Source organism: Rhamphochromis sp. 'chilingali' (assembly GCF_963969265.1).
Source record: "Rhamphochromis sp. 'chilingali' genome assembly, chromosome: 9".
Classification (NCBI taxonomy): Eukaryota; Metazoa; Chordata; class Actinopteri; order Cichliformes; family Cichlidae; genus Rhamphochromis; species Rhamphochromis sp. 'chilingali'.
In genome coordinates, this window is record NC_137936.1 from 28,329,210 (window position 1) to 28,350,494 (window position 21,285).

The 21,285-nt window shown below is 39.0% G+C and overlaps 1 protein-coding gene across 8 annotated transcripts in view; it reads right to left on the reverse strand.

The window, feature by feature from the left end:
• ptprt (protein tyrosine phosphatase receptor type T) overlaps positions 1-16,868 on the reverse strand; it is a 336,999-nt gene extending 320,131 nt beyond the window's left edge. For all 8 annotated transcript variants that reach the window (XM_080890788.1, XM_080890791.1, XM_080890787.1 and 5 more), the window contains exon 1: positions 16,450-16,868. In XM_080890788.1, coding sequence (XP_080746914.1) covers positions 16,450-16,537 — 88 coding nt within the window. In that variant the 5' untranslated portion in view covers positions 16,538-16,868. The remainder of the gene's footprint in view (positions 1-16,449) is intronic.
• Between the last annotated feature and the right edge of the window lie 4,417 nt (positions 16,869-21,285).

Sequence of the window (21,285 nt, forward strand, 5' to 3'; positions counted from 1 at the left end):
TGTGTGTGTGTGTGTGTGTGTGTGTGTGTGTGTGTGTGTGTGTGTGTGTGTGTGTGTGCTTGCGAATGTTGAGTAAAGGTTAATAGGACCTCAAGAGGAATAAGACAAGGGGGTTGTTACTATCCCAGAGCTGTCTCCTCCTCCTACCAATGACACACACACACACACACACACACACACACACACACACACACACACACACACACACACACACACACACACACACACACTCACACACACACTCACACAGGCTCAGTGCCAAGATTGGTGGTCTATTGAGCAACAGGGTAGTTCATTACCATCCATGGCTTACACTTTCACTACTATTTCTTAATACCCAACACTTTCCTCTTATCATATACTCTCTTTATCTCTATCGCTCCCTCCTTTCTTTGCTGCTCTTTTGAGTTTCCTCTTCTCTCTTTTTATCTTCTCCCATAGCCTACCCTGCTCTTGCTCTCTTTGCCTCACAGCAGTCAACACTAGACATGAAGAGATCCTCTGAGAAACAAATGGGCATGTGTGCTTGGTATTACAGTTTTGACAGGCGAGCTAAGATCATGCTTTTGGACTGTAGTGAAAGTGAAACAAGTTGAATGAGCAAATAAATAGGAATGCATCGCTGGTACAAGGCAGATTTGGGAAAACTGCATTAATTAATCAAATACTAGTTATAGTTTCTTTTTTTTTCTTTCTTTTTTTTTTACTAAAAACAAAACCATATCTGTCACTCGAAATACTCTCCATCACTTCCCTTCTTTGGCCTCTTACCCTGTCATCTTCATTTAATCCTGTCATCGCTCTCATTTTACATCTTACACTGTCATTTGATTTTTTTTTTACCTGCCACCCCAACTCAATGTATCTATAAAGCTCTCTTTTTAATCACCTTCTTTTCTTCTTTCTCTTGTTATCTCTTCCCTCTCTAATCTGTAGAAAGGGGAAAAGGCTGCTCTTATGGCACAGTTAATATCTGCTCTAAAGTACAGACACGGTCGACACAGTTGGCTGCTGCTGCTGCTGCTTTTATTGCATTTCTTTGGGTTTTGTTGCTCCTTTGTGAGTCATGCTATTCTGGGCTACAGACTGACAGCCTGATAGAATAAGACTGTGCTGCTCAGATAGCTACAGCCTCTACTGCTTTCCAGCAGTGTAACAAAAGTTATGGAAGTCATTTATAATGTTCATACAGTGGTGGTTTTATTATTGTACGCTGTAAGTTGACCATTGCACACAAATTCACACAAAGTAATGTTTATGAAATGGCAGAATAGGAAATAATTACATGTGCATTTACTATTTGCATCAAAAGAAAATGTTACATGAACATAATTAAAAATGACAAAGTGCTAAAATCACAAGTAATGGGGGCATGACATGTCTCCATCACCTTGGGTTCATCATACCATGCCACTGACTATTACTTCACTGACAAACCACTTAGTTGTGGGTAGGCTGCAAAATGGACAGCTATGCCATGCTGAGCAATAAAAATATGCATGGTATTATCCTAGAAAATTACTATTTGAAATATTTTCAAATTTCATGCCCAAACTGGCAGGACTGAATTATTCTTGCTTGCACATTAGTCTCTGGTTAGATTTGTTTTCTTTTTTAACATACAGATCTTTCTCTTATTTTTCTGGAAAATTTGTCATTAACACTTATTTTAACGTCTGCTGTTAAATATACCCCGAGTATTGTGCACAATTAAGGGGATAATTCTAAGTCTGAGAATGACATATTTTACAAATAGGAGTCACAATCTGTTGATGATGCTATAGACGGGGAGTTGAGTGCGGGCTTTAAAATGATGAGACTGTTTTAAACTACACTTGTAAAGCTGAAATGGGTCATGCACCTGTTTCATGCAGGTCTATGCATGTTAAGAGTGTTTTAATGGGCCATTATCTCATTGCATACAACCATGGAGGACTTAAAGTATATTCATAATTAGTCATGACTCATAACTCAGCAGTAGTCATCAACAAAGTCTCATCTCATCCAACATCTGCTCCGCAATTATCCTCAACTAGTAGTAAAACCCGCCGCAGCCTATTCCTGTCTCAAAGTTTGTAGTGGGAAGCAGAGAAAGCAGTTTGTAATACAAACCTCTATTCTTACTTTTCACCACTTCATCACAATTCAAAATTCTGCCATTCATTTAATGGGCTGCACAGTAATGAAAGTTCCTTTCCAGCTTGTAGTACAACATGACAAATAGCTGTCATTTCCTTTTCTTGCAATAAACACATATTGTATTGCTGAAGGTTTTTGTCTTTGTTCAGAATCTACAATAAAAACTACATGGAAGGAAGGAAGAAGCTCTAGTTTGTTGTTCTAGTTTAACACTGAAGAACTAGAGCGTTTATAAAGTCAAGAATTTATTAGTGTGTTTGTCTGTTTGCTTCTTTTTCTCAGTTTTTTCTGCATCTATCTATTGGGAAAAACTTTACTGCTTTAATCTAAAAATATGCAAGAAAAGCTCTATGTTCTTTACAGTTAAAATGCCTTTTGCTCTCTAACTGTCCACCGGGCAGAGTAGATGTGAATTTATTTATAGCATGTTTAGAAACAAAGACGTACTTCATGAACTGCCTCACATAGTACAAAGAACAAAGGCGCAGATCAAATATAGATCATCACTCTGTTTGTGTTGATGTGTCTTCCTATATATCTGCCCCCTTTTTCCTGCTTGTTTTTCTGTGCCACTATAGCTTTTCACAAGCAATCAAATTTTCATCTGTTAGAAAAACACGTTATTTATGTTTCAAACAAAGTCTTCTATTTCATAATTGTTGTATAATGGCTCCGTTCATACAAAATATGACCACTGGGATTTGTGGGTGTTCTAGATAAGAGAAGATGGGAAGAACAACATCCTGGAAGAAAATTCTTTCCAGTTCTATTTAAAGGTGCACAGATGACCCTATAGAGAACTTACAACTTCCTGAATTGTCTCCTCAGAGTTAAATAAACAACAAGATTATGATTGACCGATTAACTTGACATCTTAATCATCAGTGATTTCAAACATTAATTGATGCACCTCGGTATATTTCTATATTAAGCTTTCTTTGGGAAAACCAGCTTTGCTGTCAGTTACATTGGCATTAGGCTACATTTCCAGTGTAGAAATGTAGCCTAATAGAAATGTGATCTAAAGAGTAGCAAATTATTTTCTTCATGGAATACATTTTTTTAAAGTAACAGTTTGTAATAAATTACTTTTTGAGTAATGACCACAATGCTCATACTTACGTGACTTTACAAAAAGCAGAAAACATATGCACTTAAATGTGGCAGCGTTCAGCAGTGGCAGCTTAGAGACAGGCTGACATGGTATAAAAATGCACTAAGGTTAGATTTAGACTCTATCCTGATGGAAAAGGTCACTGCAATTTACGCAACAAGCAACAATTCAGTTTCATTCACAGTATATAGTGCCAAATCACAGCAGCAGTTGCCTCAAAGTGCTTTATATTGTTAAGCAGATACCCTACAATGATCTTTGAGCAATTCTTTGGCAACAGTGGGAAAGAAAAGCTCCCTTTTAACAGGAAAGAACCTCTGGCAGAACCAGACCTCAGGAATGGTCAGCCATCTGCTGTGCTGTGTTGTGGGTGAGGGGAGCAAGAAAGGATAAAAAACACACTGGAAGAGAGCCAGAGATTAATAACTAATGATTAAATCAAACTACCTGCAGCCCAGGGCTATTGTAGGGTCACCTGATCCAGCCTTAACTATATGCTTTATCAAAAAGGAAAGATTTAAGCCTAATCTTAAAAGTAGAGAAGGTGTCTGTCTCCTGAAACCAAACTGGGAGCTGGTTCCACAGCAGAGGGGCCTGAAAGCTGAAGGCTCTTCTTAACATTTTACCACAAGTAAGCCAACAGTCTGAGTGCGAGGTGTTCACTTATTCAGCTTATTCAAGCATGAGGGTGGCATGTAAAAACACTAGCACGTTTATGTATTAAAGTGTTTATCAATGAGGCGTTTTCTCACTGTCCATGTTAAACTTTTTAATCTCTTCCTTTTCCCTCCTCCTGCACCTCCTCCTCAGCAATCTACAATCTTTATTTCTCCTTCTTTTCTCCCACTCATTCTCCCATTTGTCATTTCTGCTTTTTATCCTCAATGGTTTTCTCTCATCTCAAATCTCTTTCTCTCACAGCTTCCTCCACTTCCTCCTCATTGGTTTCACGTTTACCCTCTCGATCTCCCCCACTTATGTATTTTACTCTTTCTTTCCATCGCCCCTACTTCTCTAACCTCTATCTGTGAGTGACAGGTAAAGCAGTGGCTGCCATGCTTCTTGGCTGAGGAAATGGTTTTCTGTCTATCTGTCCATTCTCCTGTCTGTCTTCCTCTCTGTGCGTCTGTATCACTTATCCAAGCAGCATTTTCTGTAGCTACCCATGACAGAAGCAATTATCTATTAATCAGCATTTCATCTGAGCGCACACTCACCTTTGGACGCGTACGCTCACACTGAACTCATGAACACTTACACCGCTGTGTTTTGCCTTTCGCTTCACGTGCACCGCTTTGGTTTGGTTTGACTGACAGTTAGATGGATGATTGCTGAAATGATGAAATCATAAGTGGATAGACTGACAGGCAGATGGACTGCCGAATCAGTGGAAGTGAGGCTAAAATGAATGAATGAATGGGAGGATGCTTATATGGAGTGAGAAAAATAAGAAAGAGGCTGAATTGTTTAAAAAAGAAAGAAAGAAAATCACACATAAAGAATGCAGTATGAAGAGAAAGATTAAAAGTAAGTGATAAATAAAGGAGAGCAGATGCTGGATTACAGTTGTGTATACTTGGCAGTATTTTAGCCAAGTGTGTGCATTTGTGTGTACTATACATGTGTATCTGTTTGTGTGAAAGAGTGTGTACAGATGAAAGTCTGTAAACAACTAGAAGATGGTTGGCACCTACAGACTGTTCTGTCAAAAAAACAACATGTGTGTATATTGGGCAGCCTGTGTACTTCGTCTGTGTGTGCGTGTGTGTGTGTGTGTGTGTGTGTGTGTGTGTGTGTGTGTGTGTGTGTGTGTGTGTGTGTGTGTGTGTGTGTGTGTGTGTGTGTGTAAATAATGAGAGGGGAAATCAAACTGCCAGGCAAATATTATGATGTTTGCTCTTATCTGTCTCTAGCGCTCTCTCCATTCCTCTCTATCCAAACCTTTGTCAATCTTCATTTATTCCTTCTTTGCCAACTTTATATTCCCTTATAATTAGTTTTCTTCTGTCTTTCTACCGTTAGTTCTGTGCAGTTTCTCCCCATGAGAAAGATACTTTTCGACTTTTGAATTACAGTCTCAGTTTCTTTGAATCTCGTTTTTTATCATCTCTGACCACTTCTTCTGAAATATCTCTTTTTATTTCTGCCTTTCCTCAGTCTATGTACAGTCCAGTCCAGTCACATAACAACATTTTAAATAATCACAAAAAAGCAGTCTTTCTTGCTCAAGGACACCAGTTTTCACATTTTTCATGACAATGACTCATGAATTTGTGTGTCTGTCATGTCAGAAGCATCTATATTTTCTTGAGAAAGCAGCGAGATGTCACCATGAGAACCAAGAAAACTAAGCTTTAAAAGACAGAGCAGTATTTTGTGAATGTGAATGGGTGAATGACTGAATGTAATGTAAAGCGCTTTGGGGTCCTTAGGGACTGAGTAAAGTGTTATACAAATACAGGCCATTTACCATAAAGGTCTTTTCCTGACCCTGTAGTTTTTTTAATACATAACCTTAACCAAATCATTTTTTATTGCTTAACCTGAAACAATAAGATGGGAAAATCGTTCATATGTATGAACTTGTAAATGATTTGCTTCACCTCCGACCACTCTCAAAAGTGGAAAACATTCATTTTGTGTACATGGGCACAAATCAATACAAATGAGAGCGCACTGATAAAGAGTTGTGTTCAGGAGCATAAAATAATGTTAGGAATTCATGTTGAAGAACATATAATAATGTAGCATTATTTTCCAGAAATATGTGTCAATTGATTAAGCATTGTGACTCTATAACAAGTTACCCATAGACTAGGTTGGACAATCACATTGTCCTGTTACTAAGCTGTTATTAAAGCACAGTAAGGTGTTTTCTGAATCTAGTAGTGTCCCCTGTGAGCCTGTGTTTAAGCACAGTGGTCCTTTGAGCAGAAGTCTCCACATCAGTGTTATGAAAGAGAGAATATTAGCTACAAATTTTTAGCAAATGTGTTTTGCCATGCTCACCATTTTAGTTTAAGTGACATGCCATTCAGAATCAGAATCAGAATCAGAATACTTTATTGATCCCTGGGGGAAATTATTTTTTGTTACAGTGCTCCATTTTAAACCAACATTAAGACAAGACAGACAATACGCTAACTAAGAATAGTACAATAACTAAGAATAGTAAAAGCTGATTTGCCAGAGTTCTTTTTGGTGTTCAATAAAGTATTCAACAACAAGGTTAGAGACAGATCATGAAAGCGTGAATAAATAGCATGTAAGGGCATATCATGATTCCACATTTTGAACATTGCTTTAACCTTGACTTTATACCTAATAACTAATAACATTTTTGCATGGCATAAAAAAGTGGTAGAAGTGGAATTCAGTTATTTATATGCATTCCTATAAAGACACTGACTCAAGAGCAAAAGTTGAAAGAGCTCCACAGCCTGTCGCAGTCATTGGCTAGGAATCAGGTGACTCAAACCATGAATACACTATACGGGTAATACTTTTATTGAATGCCGTTATCTATTCTTCCTAATATGTTTTTTTCTATTTCTACCGCTTGTGTTTCCTGCCCTGCTTCTTTTTTTCTTATACAGTTAAGGATGATGATAGAAAAGCTGGCCATAACTACTAATAGAGACCAAGACCCGAGTTGTAATAAACAGGAATTATTCTACAAAGGCTCTTTTATCCTGAACTTTAAAGTTTGATTTGGTTATTTAGATTTTTATACGAAATGTTTTATAGACTAGTTGAGAGTGCCTCTGACTACATCTGTGTATCTATCTTCTGAGTAAAACCTCCCACACAGTCTGACATAAATTAAATTTAGTCACTCTGAGAATACAGTGAGATGCTCAGATGTCATCTAATATCTTTTCTTTCTCTTCTCTCTCCTTCAGCTAAATTGAATAACTGTCTTTATAACTGCTACCCACACTTATTTGACTCATTTCCTCCTTTATTTCCCTTTTGCCATCCACACCCCCAAGCTTGTTGATTCAGCCGACGAAGCAGTCTCTCTCGCCTAACATCTTCTATTAAATATGGATTAATTACCGCAAAACCTTGTTAAGCATCGTTAAGACCTCTTGCATTAATCAGCAGTTATTTTAATTAGAGGGAAGGAAGTTTTTAATGCGCTGCACCGTGTATGTTTTACACCTCCAACATTCTAATCAGCTCAATCACGACTTGATTTGTCTCCAAGTTTGTTTTGCCATTTTAGACATGTGCCCTCATCTTCAGCAGTTACCCCAGTTGGAGTACCATGGCAGGAAAATGGCCACTCTAGCCTTTTCATAAAAGCTTAACTAATCTGGAGGAAACATCACGCCAATTAAGAAAAATTGGTGAGAATATCGCACAAGCATCAGTTATTTTGGCAAAACCTCAAAAGCAGTGTCCTCACATTAAAGAGACAAAATCCTGGGTTGGTTGTAGTTAAGGACAACTTTTATCTATTGGAAGCAAAGAAGGAAGTCATTCTAGAGCAGGGGTCTCAAACTCCAGTCCTGGAGGGCTGGTTACCTCAAACTTTTCCATGTGTCCCTGTTGCAGCACACCTGCATAAAATGAATAGGTCATTAGCAAGAGTATAGAACTTGACTGCATGCTGAGGTGGCAAATCAGCCATTTGATTCATGTTACAGCAGCTCATGAGTGAATAAACATGGTGCAATAAAAGTACTGTTAGAAGTACATTTTTCCAAACACTTACATTTACTTGAGTAGGGTTAGGGGTTGCCACTTCAGCATGCAGTCAAGTTCTATACTCTTGTTAATGACAGACTAATTTTATTCAGGTGTGTTGCAACAGGGACACATGGAAAAGTTTCAGGACACTGCCCCTGAAGGACTGGCGTTTGAGACCCCTGTTCTAGAGTTATGAAGTCCTCAGAGAACCAGTTTAATTGAATGCTCAGTATTGCTCTTATTTTAGTTGGGCAGTTGCTTTAAATAAGACCAAAATTATTCCTTGTAAACAGTTGTGGTTTGTCAGATTAAACCAATCTTAACTCCAAGAGAGCAAAATCAGGAAAGAACTTTTATTTTGAAATTTTTCACATCACATTCTTACTATACAAGAACTTTTGAAACCTAATGAATATTTAAATACAGATTAATTTGTTATATCTTTATCAATAAAGACAGCAATTATATGAAACTGTTGAAATAGAGATATGTTCATCCAAGGTTTGAATAATCTATTTTATACATAATTTTTCTTATTTTGTGAGGTATTTCCTGCTCTGGTACAACAGACGATGTTTCAGTAGAAATAAAAACTGTGTATTTAGTAGTTGCTCATTAAACTTTGTGTGCTGTGCATACCAATAATTTCAAAGTAAGAGGTTATTATATTATTAGCCCTGTCAAAGATATTTCAGCAAGCTACTGACTTTCAACCAGAAGACTGAGGTCCAGTTCTCATGTCAGAGAACACTTCAGTTTTGTCTTCATTCATGGATTCATTTCAACCAAAACCTGTTGGTCAGGTGCAGGCCTAACCAACATCTTTTCCTAACTCCTCAAATTAGGAAAAGATGATTGTTTGGATGAAAAAGTAACCTTTTACAGCAAGAAACATGTGTTCTAAAGCATAATTCTTTAAATTACCAGTCAATTAAATCTGACCCATCAAAAAGGTGACAAAACCAAAGTTTTTTTTTCATGACATGTGTGTCACAGTGTCTAAAAAATGCTTAATTATTAAAACTAATTAACATGCCATAAACTGCTTTCACAAATGAACAGTGGAGGCGATTTTGGCAGGGGGCCAGCTTTCTGAAAATTTAAGGAACCACTCATACTCAAAATTTTATTAAGAGTTGCATTTTCTTTTCGCCTAACTCCCGAAAGCTTAAAAGTGCCACAAAGCTATGTTTACTGATGCATTCCCTTCTGAAAGTGAAGTCAAAGTGCAATAAGACATGGAAGATGAACATCTGCACCATCCTGCCCTGAAGCCGAAGTTAACAGCCTCTAAAGGATAAAAACAAAAACATTTTCCAGCTCATTTATGTCTGCTACCATCCAGCTGCTGAATTCTATCAGGAATGCCATTATGCCCTTCTAAGGTTAAGGTTTCTGAATGCACTGTTGTATCACTTATGATGGCTGTATAATTTATAGGCTGCTATAAACGTAACCTTGTATAATTTATGTAATGCATGAATTAACTGTAATTAATGGTTTAATTTGTTATAATGAAAGTTCAATGTCCACCAGGCATATATTTTATTTAGGCTATTACTGCTTGAAAGACGGCTGTATGGTAAGTGTTAGTGGTATCTTCTGCTGCTTTGAGGTGACTAATGAACACAGAAATGAATGCTCTTTTCTTCTCTTTTCAAAGCTCACAGTCATGATATTTTCTACTGTACTCAGGTAGGGAAAGAAAATCATTCCAGTGTAACTGGCATGTACCCAAAAAGTAATTATAATTATGAGAGTATCGTTGTGAGATTTCTTAATCATGATTTATGATATACTTAGTCAACATGACTGCATACCTCAACCTACACTTGTCCCAAACAGATAAAATGAATGTAAACTTCTTTTTTTTCACTGTATCCAAATTTGTTTATTGTTTATAATGTGGGTTTAAAATGTTGGCACCATATTAATAAGAATACCTTTTTGCTATCCAACTTTTAAGTTCTGGATTTGAAATCTTAACAGCACATTTAACTTTACCAGAACTATTGTAGCAAGTAATAATGAGCTGACATACTGCAGAAATACCATGTATTATGACTCTTTTGCCTAAAAACTGTATACTCTTTCCACATTCTACAGGGCCTGTGGGTGGCACACAAAGATGTACAGCAAGGCAAGCAACTTCAAACTATTTTTCTACAAATAAATTTGCACAAGTTGCCTGGTCAACTGGTCAGTCAGCAAAAGTGTTAAGTTAGAGCTGCAAGAATACGATCATTACATAGCTATAACCTGTTTTACATTTACAAATTACACTGCTGTCCCTTATTATATTTTTTTTCTATAGATACAACAATATCATCAATCTGAATTCTTTTGGCTGTGATAAAAGTGTAGCCTGGTTTTGCCAAAGGCTTCTTCCTGTTGAAAGGGAGTTTTTCCTTCCCACTGTCACCAAGTACTTGCTCAAAAGGGGTCATTTGATTGTTGGGGTTATCTTGCCAACTGTTGTTGTTCTTGTTGATGTTGTTTTGGCGCTATTTAAATTGAATTGAATTGAATTGAATTGAATTGAATTGAATTGAATGGCATATGTTCAAACTACAGATTTAACAATGCGGTACTTTACAATAACACAATGTCCTGGGATGATATTAACTTTTCAGCTTGTATTGCTATCTCACTTTTGTACTCAAAAAGTAGTGCACAAAAATACACTGAAATATACACCATATGTTCTTAGTTTACTTTAATGAGGGAAGGCATTAACTGTTTATGTTTATGCTCAACTATAAAGGGAATTCTTTGTTTTAAAATGTTTATACATGCTTTCTACTTTTCTCTGAGAGTAAGTGAGAGATGTTTCTCCCTCTGAGTCATGCTCTAAATCCTCTGCAGGTGGGAAAAATTTTTTTTCTCCGTTTCACGCTCAGTTTGTGCATATTATAAGACATCTTGGTTTCACTACACCAAATATCTTCAGCCCATTTAATAAAGCTATCTGTAGTTCTAATGGAAAACTGGCCGCATCTCTGATGGCTAAATCTGTACATTTGTTACGAATGAGTTTTATGTGCACTGATGGCTCCGTGGACACACCAGGCAATTCGCCCTCAGGCCCATTAAACACACATTTTTCTTGTCCTTACATTAGAGTTGCATTTGACAGCTATGTCATCGTTGAGTGCTCATAGTGTCTCATTCAGCTTTGAACTGTCAAATATCCTCATCGCAGATAACTGTCAGCCTGGCTACCATCTTCCAGAACAGAGAACTCATGGTTGTTTGCCTCCCACAAGGGAGTAACTTTGTTAATGTTTTCAGGCAATAATTTTGATAATTGGCCATGAGCTTACAGAAAAATTACATTTCAGTAAAAACATGCAGAGGAAGGGAATATAATCTGCATTTTTGTGACTAGGGGTATAATGGTGCTGAAGGTGCTTTGTGATTATTGCCTCAAATGTTGAATGGGCTTTCAGACAAATGGTGAACTTGAAAGACATCCTAATAATGAAATTTATTGGAGAATCATAAAAGACAGACCACATCTGTGGTGAAAAAATGACTTTCCCACTATTTTTTTCCCAATCACTCTGTATGTACTCCTCGCTAGACTTTAAAAAATGGAAGATGTACGAGACTTTTACACGACGTTAATGAAAACTGTGGAAATGATTTTGTCTTTCCACCTCTGAACTTGTCTGCAGCTGAGATTATAATCAGCTGAAATTTCACAAAATGTATTTGCATTAACCAAAGCTTATGTTAGCACTTAGAATAGGTCTTCCAGCTAATTGGTGCCTGGCAATTCAGGCTATTGCCAGCATTGGTGGTAAGCCATCTAAGGGTGGTGAGTGGTCCCTGCATCAGCAGGCATTCAGCACCAAGGGTATACAAATTAATTTCTGATGTAACTGCGCGCTAATACTGCACCACATGCACATTTGCATTAACACCTTCTTTTTTCTAAGTGCACATTAGTGAATGGAGAGACTGGCTGCTCTCACTCTTTATACCTTTGGTCTCTTTCAGCTCCACTATGCACTACCATTCATTCAACACCAAACTGTCCGTCTCTTTCTATTTCCGACACACACACACACACATGCACGATGCTCCAGCACTCAACATGCCCTGCTATTAGGCTGTCAGTTAGTCGGGCCAATAGAATAAGTGGTGTGGATTAGGCAGAGACACACACGCACACAGAGGATGGACAGCATACTAAACAGAGTGGGGCATGAGGTGACAGATATCCTGTCATAAATCCCTCTCTCTCTCTCTCTCTCTCTCTCTCTCTCTCTCTCTCTCTGTCGTTCTTTAAGACACATACACACACACAGCAAAGGAAACAATTATAGCCACTCAGACAGTTGATAACAGTGAGACATAATCAACTTAGTGCAGTTTTTTTTTTCTGGAAGTCTTGTGATACTTTGTCATTTCCTCCGACCACTCGTCCTTACTCCTTTGCCTCTCTACATCTCAGCTAGACAGCTCCTCTCTTTTTTTGTTCTTGTCCTCTCTTCTGCTCTCACAGTCTCTTCCTTCTCCAGTCCTGTTCTTGGCATCTGCTCTTCTCTCCCCTCTATAACTTCAGTTTCTCCTACCTTTTGTTTTACATGTCCAGAATGTTAATCTACTTCTTACTCTTTCTGTCTTTTCTTTCATTTCCATCATTTTCTTCTTTCTCCACTTCCTTTCAAAATAGAAGGGGAGATGGAGAAGATTCATAGAGAGCAGCTTGAAGGCAAAGGCAAAAGGATGAGATTACAAGAAGGGATGGTCATATCATCTGCTGCCTCATTCGTCACCCCATCTAGATGAGTACTCTCCTTCTTACTCCTCCTCATATTTTCCCTTGCATCTCTCTTTCTCCCCCTTTCTTCTTTCCTCACTCCCACCCCTTTGTTTTGCTCGCTTAACCCTGAGTTTCTCTCTCTTACCCCTCCCCCTCCTAAGTTCACCCTTTCCACACATCTCCTCCATTCTCTTCCCAAATTGTTCTTTGACCTTCTCATTTCACCGCACCTTCTCGTGTTCTTTACGCCTAAGTTCATCATTGTTCATTCTACACGTCCTTCCTCTGCTCATGTAAATCTCTTTTTCCCCTCACCTCTGCACATTTTTACTCCACTTCACTTATATGAGAGGTCTCCATGTGTCATTCATTTACAAAACGCACATAGCAGTCTCTACACTAATCTTACAAATGGCTCTTTAATTGGGGAATTGAGAGATGTTTATTTGATCAGAGCCAAAGACTTCTCTATATCCCTTTATCATGTCAACACAACAGGCAAACAAGTCAAGGAGAAAGAGTAAGTAAGTACACGGTCGCTCCCTTTCTCCTTTCATTCTTTTTCTCACTTTCCCCCCTTTTGTCCTTGCTGCCAAAGAAATCTAATTAAGTGGAATATAAATTGTAAATTGGTTTCCATGAAAACACACACACCTAAGTGCCCATCACCTCAAGATTCAACCGGATATTCAACAATTAGTGGGCACTGGAGCTCAAAGACATGTATCAGGAGCACAGCTGCACCCAACACACACACACACACACACACCAAATGAAAGGACGGCCTTGAGTAACACATGCCTCTGCTTTCTTGAACATAATGTTGTTGCAAAACACAAGAACAAATGAACCTCTTTTTAAAGGATCAGTTCACCCAAATCACAAAAGCAAAGGTAAGGAGAAAGCAGGTAAGTTATTAATGCTTTATCAATAAGTCATACACTGACTTCAGCTTAAACTTCAGCTTAAACCAATTTCAAAACGCCAACTAGAACAGCTGAATGTTTAAAAAAAATACAAGTATGAAATAAATAAACACAGAAAAACTAAGTCCGCAAACAGACAAATACAAATGCAGCTTCCATATGAGGATGGATTAGAGGGTTATTACAACCTCTACAAGATGTCATTAAGAGTGACTGACAGCCGTGGGGTGAAATTGATTTCTTCATCATTGGATTTCAGTCTATTATCATTATAGCTGAATATGTTTCACATTTTTTTGTAAGAGGAATAAAAAGAAAAAACAATCATTTTAAAAAAGTCTGGTCCAACGTGTGTGTGTGTGTGTGTGTGTGTGTGTGTGTGTGTGTGTGTGTGTGTGTGTGTGTGTGTGTGTGTGTGAGAGAGAGAGAGAGAGAGAGAGAGAGAGAGAGAGAGAGAGAGAGAGAGATAGGGGAATCTGTCCGACAGATAGCAAGGATGTATCAATATCGCCCCCCAACGGCACGTATCAAACAACAAGCAAAAAAACTGTCCCTTTGCTCTCTTCTGTTACATATACAGGAACACACACACTAATAAAATAAATTGCAAATAAAGTGAAAAATGTGAGTGAAACAATTCAGAATGATGATGCATTCTTATATTATAAAGACTCCAAATCGTTCTTTAGAAAAAACGAACAAACAAACAAAAATCTAAAAATATTTTCAGCCTCTGCAACATTTTGAGCCTTTTGTCCATTTATCACAGCCTGATGATGAGATCACCTGTGTTTCATTAGTTGCTTTAAATCTGTATGAAGGATAGGCTTTCCTTTGTTTATGTGGCTTTAAAACTGTTTTCTTTTGTTCTCCTCGTGTCTGTTAATGTTAGCCTGTCGAAATGAAGACTCATATCTCACAAAGCTTTAAGTTTTTAGTTGAATTCAGACATAAACACACACATTTGACGAGTTATGTACTTCCTTTATCGTAACGCACAAAGTACAGGTTACCTCCGCTGCACCATTACGCACGGAAAGAGGCTACTCGCGGCTCTGCACCTCTGCAACACAGAATGCAAGATAAAGCGAGGAAGGACTCAGTGTTTAGAGCCAGTCTTTCCTTCAAAGTAGCCTCTTTTTGCAGTCGTACAAGTCATGAATACCAAGCAGAAGATGCTTGGAGAGAGCAGAACACAGAGTAGACAGGTTGCTGCTGCAGTCCGCTGAAACATCGCTGACTTTAACGGATTTTCTTTTCATCTCACGTCTACCTTCAGTTTCCTGAGTTTGAGCAGAGGACACAAGCGGACGTTTTTGAAAGTCTCATATTGTATCATGACCGTTAAAAAGTGAGATTCAACGATCAAAGAGCATACAAAACAGCCCTAGGCAGAGGGCATAAAGTGCTTGCATTATAATTTTAAATATTGACTATATTTTTTTTTGAAGAATCGTTAAATGTTTCCATTACGGAATCGCATGTTGATCTCTTCTAAACGGCTTCTTGGTTTTCATTCGGGATGTGTTTTATCAAGAAATGATATATATCCCATGTTTGGGAGTAATAACGATGCTGTTGTAATTCGACTCTCGTGTCTTTGTATCTAACTGTGGAGCTTCCACTTCTGAAAAAAGATAATCGTAATCACCACTGACTCGATTATATCCCTAAAACCAAAAGGATTCCGAAAACTCTCCATACCTCGCCTGTGCGTAACAAGTGCCAGAGCGATGCTGAGTGTGGGCTGCGGAGGGGAGATGTTGCGGACAGCAAGAGGATTCCGTAGCTTTAAACTCCGAGAGATTAAACTGTGTATCTGTATGTTTACTGTAATATACTGTCAGGTATATTTGCCGTTTGAGAAGCGGAGTATTACTCGGCTATCTGAACTGCTGTTAGAATTAGTCCATTGCCCAAAGATTAAAAAGGAAACTTCAGTTATTCTTCACTTTGTTTCTAAATAACACTTGCACTTTTTTTCATATGGTACCGCTGTACAGGTGCGCGTTTATATGCATGCCGGAGTACATGTCAAAATATCTGTGATCATTAGGTTATGTAAAGAAGTGTGGGGACGCTGTAAATTGACTGTTTTGCGCTCAGACCGAGTCAAGCGCGCACTGTTCTGCCCGTTTCTAAAACCAAGTGATTTCAGCAAAGTAGACTATAATTTGAACTGAAAATGAGACACATTTCTACCGTCAACAACATGTAGCCCGTCCTTACAGTAAGCTTCGTAAAGCAAAACCTCCTAAAGCTCCAAAACTTTGTCAAAACCTCCGATGAGCCATGTGAAGCTGAACTGAATATGCTGACGCAAACTCAGACGAGTGTCCATCATAAGTCAAACTGGCACTATTATTTAAAAAAAACCCATCTCAATAATTACTTAAACAAGGGATTTATTGCAGTTTCCTTTTTTCGGACATTCTTACTCATATGCAAAGATTTCTGTGTGGATACAGAACAGTGGTTTAGATTCTGCGACTAACGTGCTGAGTTTAAAGTTGCTTTACTATCACATTATCCAGCAGTACCACATATGCATCTGTAATGCCCTGGAAATCACAAAGCGCTCAGATCACCCTGCATGTCCTCCCTATGTGAGCAACTTCAGCGCTGTGACATTCAACTCAAACTGAATCAAAGCCGACCAATGCACAAAGAATCTGAAAATATTTAAAACACACACACACACACACACACACACACACACACACACACACACACACACACACACACACACACACACACACACACACACACACACACACACACACAAGAATAAATTGCTTCACTACCTGGAAAGAATTGTCCATCAGTGTGTCCCCAAAGTACAAAGTAGAAGAAAGCTGCCAGCCAAACGCCAGAATTACTCCGTTTATCCATCTCTTCCTTCTTTTTCTTCTTGTTTTGTTCAGCAGTAAGAATTATTTTACATACTCCCGTCTGGTCCTTAAAGTTGTTTCCCTTAGTTCGGGACAGCAGTGGCAGTAATAAGAGTAATAAAATCCTTGCATTGGTGGATAAGAAGAATCAGAAAGACACAAGTAGACGCAAAGAGGGAAGTTGGGGGCAAATAAATGGGAGCTCTCCGCTTCCCTTTCCTCTCCTATCTTCTATGTTCCGACAGAGCGAGCCAACGTGTCTGTGCGCGTCAGTGCGCGCGTGTGCCCCAGAGACTGTATGAAGGGCTCTGTGTATGTGTGCGCGCTCAGACGGTCTCTGACAGACTGACTTAGAGTTGGTGAGGAATGGAGAGGAGTGCACATTACACCGGGTGCCAGGCACCCGCGTAAAGAGGAGGATTAACGCGTGCTGAATGTCCGGTGACACGTTTCAAAATAAAACAGGGTGGCGTTTGAATGGAAACTAAAACAGGACATTGCCATTTACCATCAAGGCCGAGTTTTGAAAGAAGTAAGAGCTGTAAATTAACCAATAACTGGTCAAACTGGGAAAAACATGAACAAGGGGAGCAGAGTTCACTAAAGGTGCAATAAAACTGGGTTTTCCTCAGGTGTAATCTTGGGTATCAGCATTGGGGAAATATTAAAAAAAAAAAAAAAAAGCATTTATGATCATTCTAAACCTAAAGAACTTCTTAAATGGAAACATCTAGTCTACTCTCTCACTGGCAACATACGTCTCCGTGGTCATTCTATAGAGAACAGTTTGGGACGTTTGGTAATAGATTATTTTAGTTTGGAAAAATGATTAAATATGGAGTCCTTTAACGTTAAAGTATCCGCGTGGTTAATTTGCTTGTATTTACTTTGGAATAAAATAACCACTAAGCAAAAAAGTTGCAGGCATACACGCACACTACTGCTTATTGTTCTATCGCCGTCATTAAACACATGCTTTTAACTTTAAGGGTTAGATGTCAAAGTTCCTTTAATGGCTTCGTTTTATTCCCGCTAGCTTCACTACAATAAAGCAGTTTTAAGTTCCTAGGTTCCCCCTGGGTCCTATCGCCTGCATCCTCCGCAAAGGATAGGATTCGCATTCAGTCTCATTTCTCCCTCCCTCGCATTCTCTTTCTTTGCGTGTCTTTTTCTGTCATGAGATCCCGTTCAGTCCACTCATTCTGCTGTCACAGGATTTCTGTTTCAAGGGCTGTCTGTCTTACCTCTCTGCCCACAAACACTGAAACACAATCTGACTTTAACACGCGAGTGAGTGTTTTTAAGAGTAAGATTTTTGTTTAAAGGATTTTTAAGAGATGCAGTGCCACCAAGGACTTTGGTAGAAACGATAAAGTTCAGATGAGCTGCTATGTGTTTTTGTTAACGGGCGAAACACTGATACCAAGTGTATGTTGAAAATATGAACTTGTACTGTAATATCTGTGTGATTATACTGTATCTAGGTGCTATAATAATGTGGGGTTTGTTTGTTTTTTTGTTTGTTTTTTTTATATGGTGACCTCATCCTGTCTCTGAGGACCTTCTGAGGAACGAGCTTCTCGTTTTTGTTCCACGCTAATAGACATAATATTATATCAAGGTTATTTTCTGTTTTCTTGTAGCCTGCTTGAAGAAAACAGTGTGAGTTTATAGAGTAAGCTTAAATAAATATGTCAGTTCTCACTTCTGGCTTTGGTTGTTGACCATGATCATAATGGCACCATCCCAAAGCTGGGATGGTGCCATTGATATTAATGCTTATGCTTGTATGACGTTATTTTTGCATTTACAATGTGCGCAGACATGCATCTGTGTCAGAGAGACAGCGAGAGAGAAACGCATGCAGAGAAAATATATGTGACAGCAATCTCTGTGATATGTTCAAGTGCAACTGCATCTGATTAACCATACAAGAGCCTTAAAGCACCCTGATATCCTTAAAGAGACTACACCAACAACAAAAAAGAACTGCTATCTAATTAAACTAAATTTCAAATCAATCATAAGTCAAACATTCACACAGAAGTTTTGTAGATTTTCTGAGGAAAAAAACTGTGAACATTACTGACATCAGGAGTGAAGAGTAAGAATGTTTGAGAAGATGTTTTTGATGGTGGTCTGACCACTGAAGCTGTCACTATCAAGCCATTTATAGAATCACGTTTTGATGGCTTTGGTACTTTCCTGGGCTGAGACAGACAGACACCATAAAGAAGATAAGCATTTCTATTTGTGCACAGACCAGACTATTCTTCTGTTAGCCATCTTTTTGTGTTTGTTTTTTTAAGAAAAACTGTTCAGGTAGCAGCTTTTTACAATAAAAATACATTTGTGGATGCAGAGACATACAGACAAGCACACAATCAATCTGCCCTCATTTCTTGGAGTCTGTATTGTCACTTTGTCCGCTGAGTTTACCCATCCCATGGCTGAATTGCCTTTTTGGTAGTAAGCAGGGTTGGACTGGGACAAAAAAAATCACCCCTGGCATATATACATATATATATACACATATATGTGTGTGTGTGTGTGTGTGTGTGTGTGTGTGTGTGTGTGTGTGTGTGTGTGTGTGTGTGTGTGTGTGTGTGTGTGTGTGTGTGTGTGTATAGATAGATTTACATTGAAGCAAGTTTTAATCATTTTGGTACAGTTGTTGTTGGATTAGGACATGTTAGTGGCATTGCGGTGATGCTTGTGACAATTAAAAGCTAATCTTAGCTATTAGCAGACTATGGGCCATTTGGTTTCCTTGAATTTCTTCCTTCCTAATTTCATCCCTCCATCTATTTTTTTACAATGTTAATTGCTTCTTCTTTTATCTCTTTCACACTCTCTTGCTGGGACTGCTGTTCCTCCTCTCGCTTTTCTTCGTGGCTAATGCAAGGAACAGCAGGATCCTGTGACTGCAAAGGCTTTATTTTACTTGTTGCTGGTACTTCTGTTGACTAGTTTCGTTTTCTTTTTATCCCTTAGCTTTTCAGCTCCACCTTTCATCAACCACTTCAACAGTGCACTCTGTTCTACAAGGTGCATGAGTACAGAGGAAAGTGTGTGTGTGTGTGTGTGTGTGTGTGTGTGTGTGTGTGTGTGTGTGTGTGTGTGTGTGTGTGTGTGTGTGTGTGGGTGGGGGTGGTTGTGGTGGTGTGTGTGCGTGTTATGTTGAGAGATTTGATTGAACCAATGGGTTGCTGTCAGTGCTTGTAGGGTCAGTGTGCAGTGACTCTTCAAGCTCACCTGTAGCCTCTTTAATTATATTGACAAAGAAAGAATAACATTGACCCATTAGCCCACAAGTGCGAGATTGCCAGTTCACCCCTGGTACTAAGTGACCTTTCAGTAACACTGGATACGCCTTACAGTGTGTGCCACGTGTTGTGTGTATCTATATGGCCTTGAGCCAGATGTAGCTTTTAGAGTACCCACAACACCAATCGGGAAAGCAGTCAGTGCCTGTAGGGAAATAGAAAAATATAAGGATAACTACACTTCCAATAGTGGATTTCTAAGTCATAGTTCCCTCATGTATAGTGGGACATTTTTAAATGGACATTTGTCACAGAGAGTACTTGAGTGGTAAACTGATCTAGTTCTTGTGTGGGTTTGAACTAGGGCTCTGCAATCTATCATCTGTGATAATACAAGCATACATTTTTATATGATATAAAAAAGTCATATCATTATATCAGTGATACAGTAACATGCATTTATTTTCCCCAGTGCTCAACAACGTGACAAGCCCAGGCTGAACGCTAGCTTAAAACGATGATTTAGTAAAAAGGGAGCTACTTTAACAGCCTTCGACAAAACACACTACAGCATTATTGCAAAATATGCAAAAGAAAAAGAAAAAAGGTAACAGTCAAAGGAGCTTGCAAAGAAAAGCGTCTGGACTTCTTTAAGTTGCTTGAAGACGTTTCACCTCTCATCCGAGAAGCTTCTTCAGTTCTAAGGTCAAATGGTGGAGAGTCCCAGATATAAACCTAGTGGGAGTGACCCCCCGCAGAGGGACAAAAGGACCCCCTGATGATCCTCTAATCGCCTGAGCCAAGGTGTGAAAGTGGGTGTGGGTCCCAATCAGCCAGAGTTTCAGGTGTGTTCATTGTGAAACCTGGCCCCACCTTATCATGCGAATTCCTGAGGTCAGATGGCCCAGGATTTGAGTGGGCGTTAAGGCGTCTGGGAAGGGATCTCAAAACTGGATTATAGATGGCAGAGAGTTGGTGTCGTAAACCCCCGCCTCTGTTCAAAGATGGTCGCTCACAGTGGACATAGATGGCTTCTTTCACTCCTCTTTCAAACCATCTGTCCTCTCTGTCCAAAATGTGAACATTGGCATCCTCAAAAGAGTGTCCTTTATCCTTAAGATGCAGATGGACAGCTGAGTCTTGTCCTGTGGAGGTGGCTCTTCTGTGTTGTGCCATGCGCCTGTGAAGTGGCTGTTTGGTCTCTCCAATGTAGAGGTCTGAGCATTCCTCGCTGCACTGTACAGCATACACCACATTGTTAAGTTTGTGTTTTGGCGTTTTGTCTTTCGGGTGAACCAGTTTTTGTCTGAGCGTGTTGCTGGGTCTGAAATGCACTGGGATGTCATGCTTGGAGAAAACTCTCCTGTGTTTTTCTGATACACCGGCTACATAGGGGATGACAATGTTGTTGCGTCTGTCCTTCTTATCCTCCCTCGCTGGTGTCTGGTCTTCTTTTCTGTGCCTCTTTGCTGACTTTAAGAAC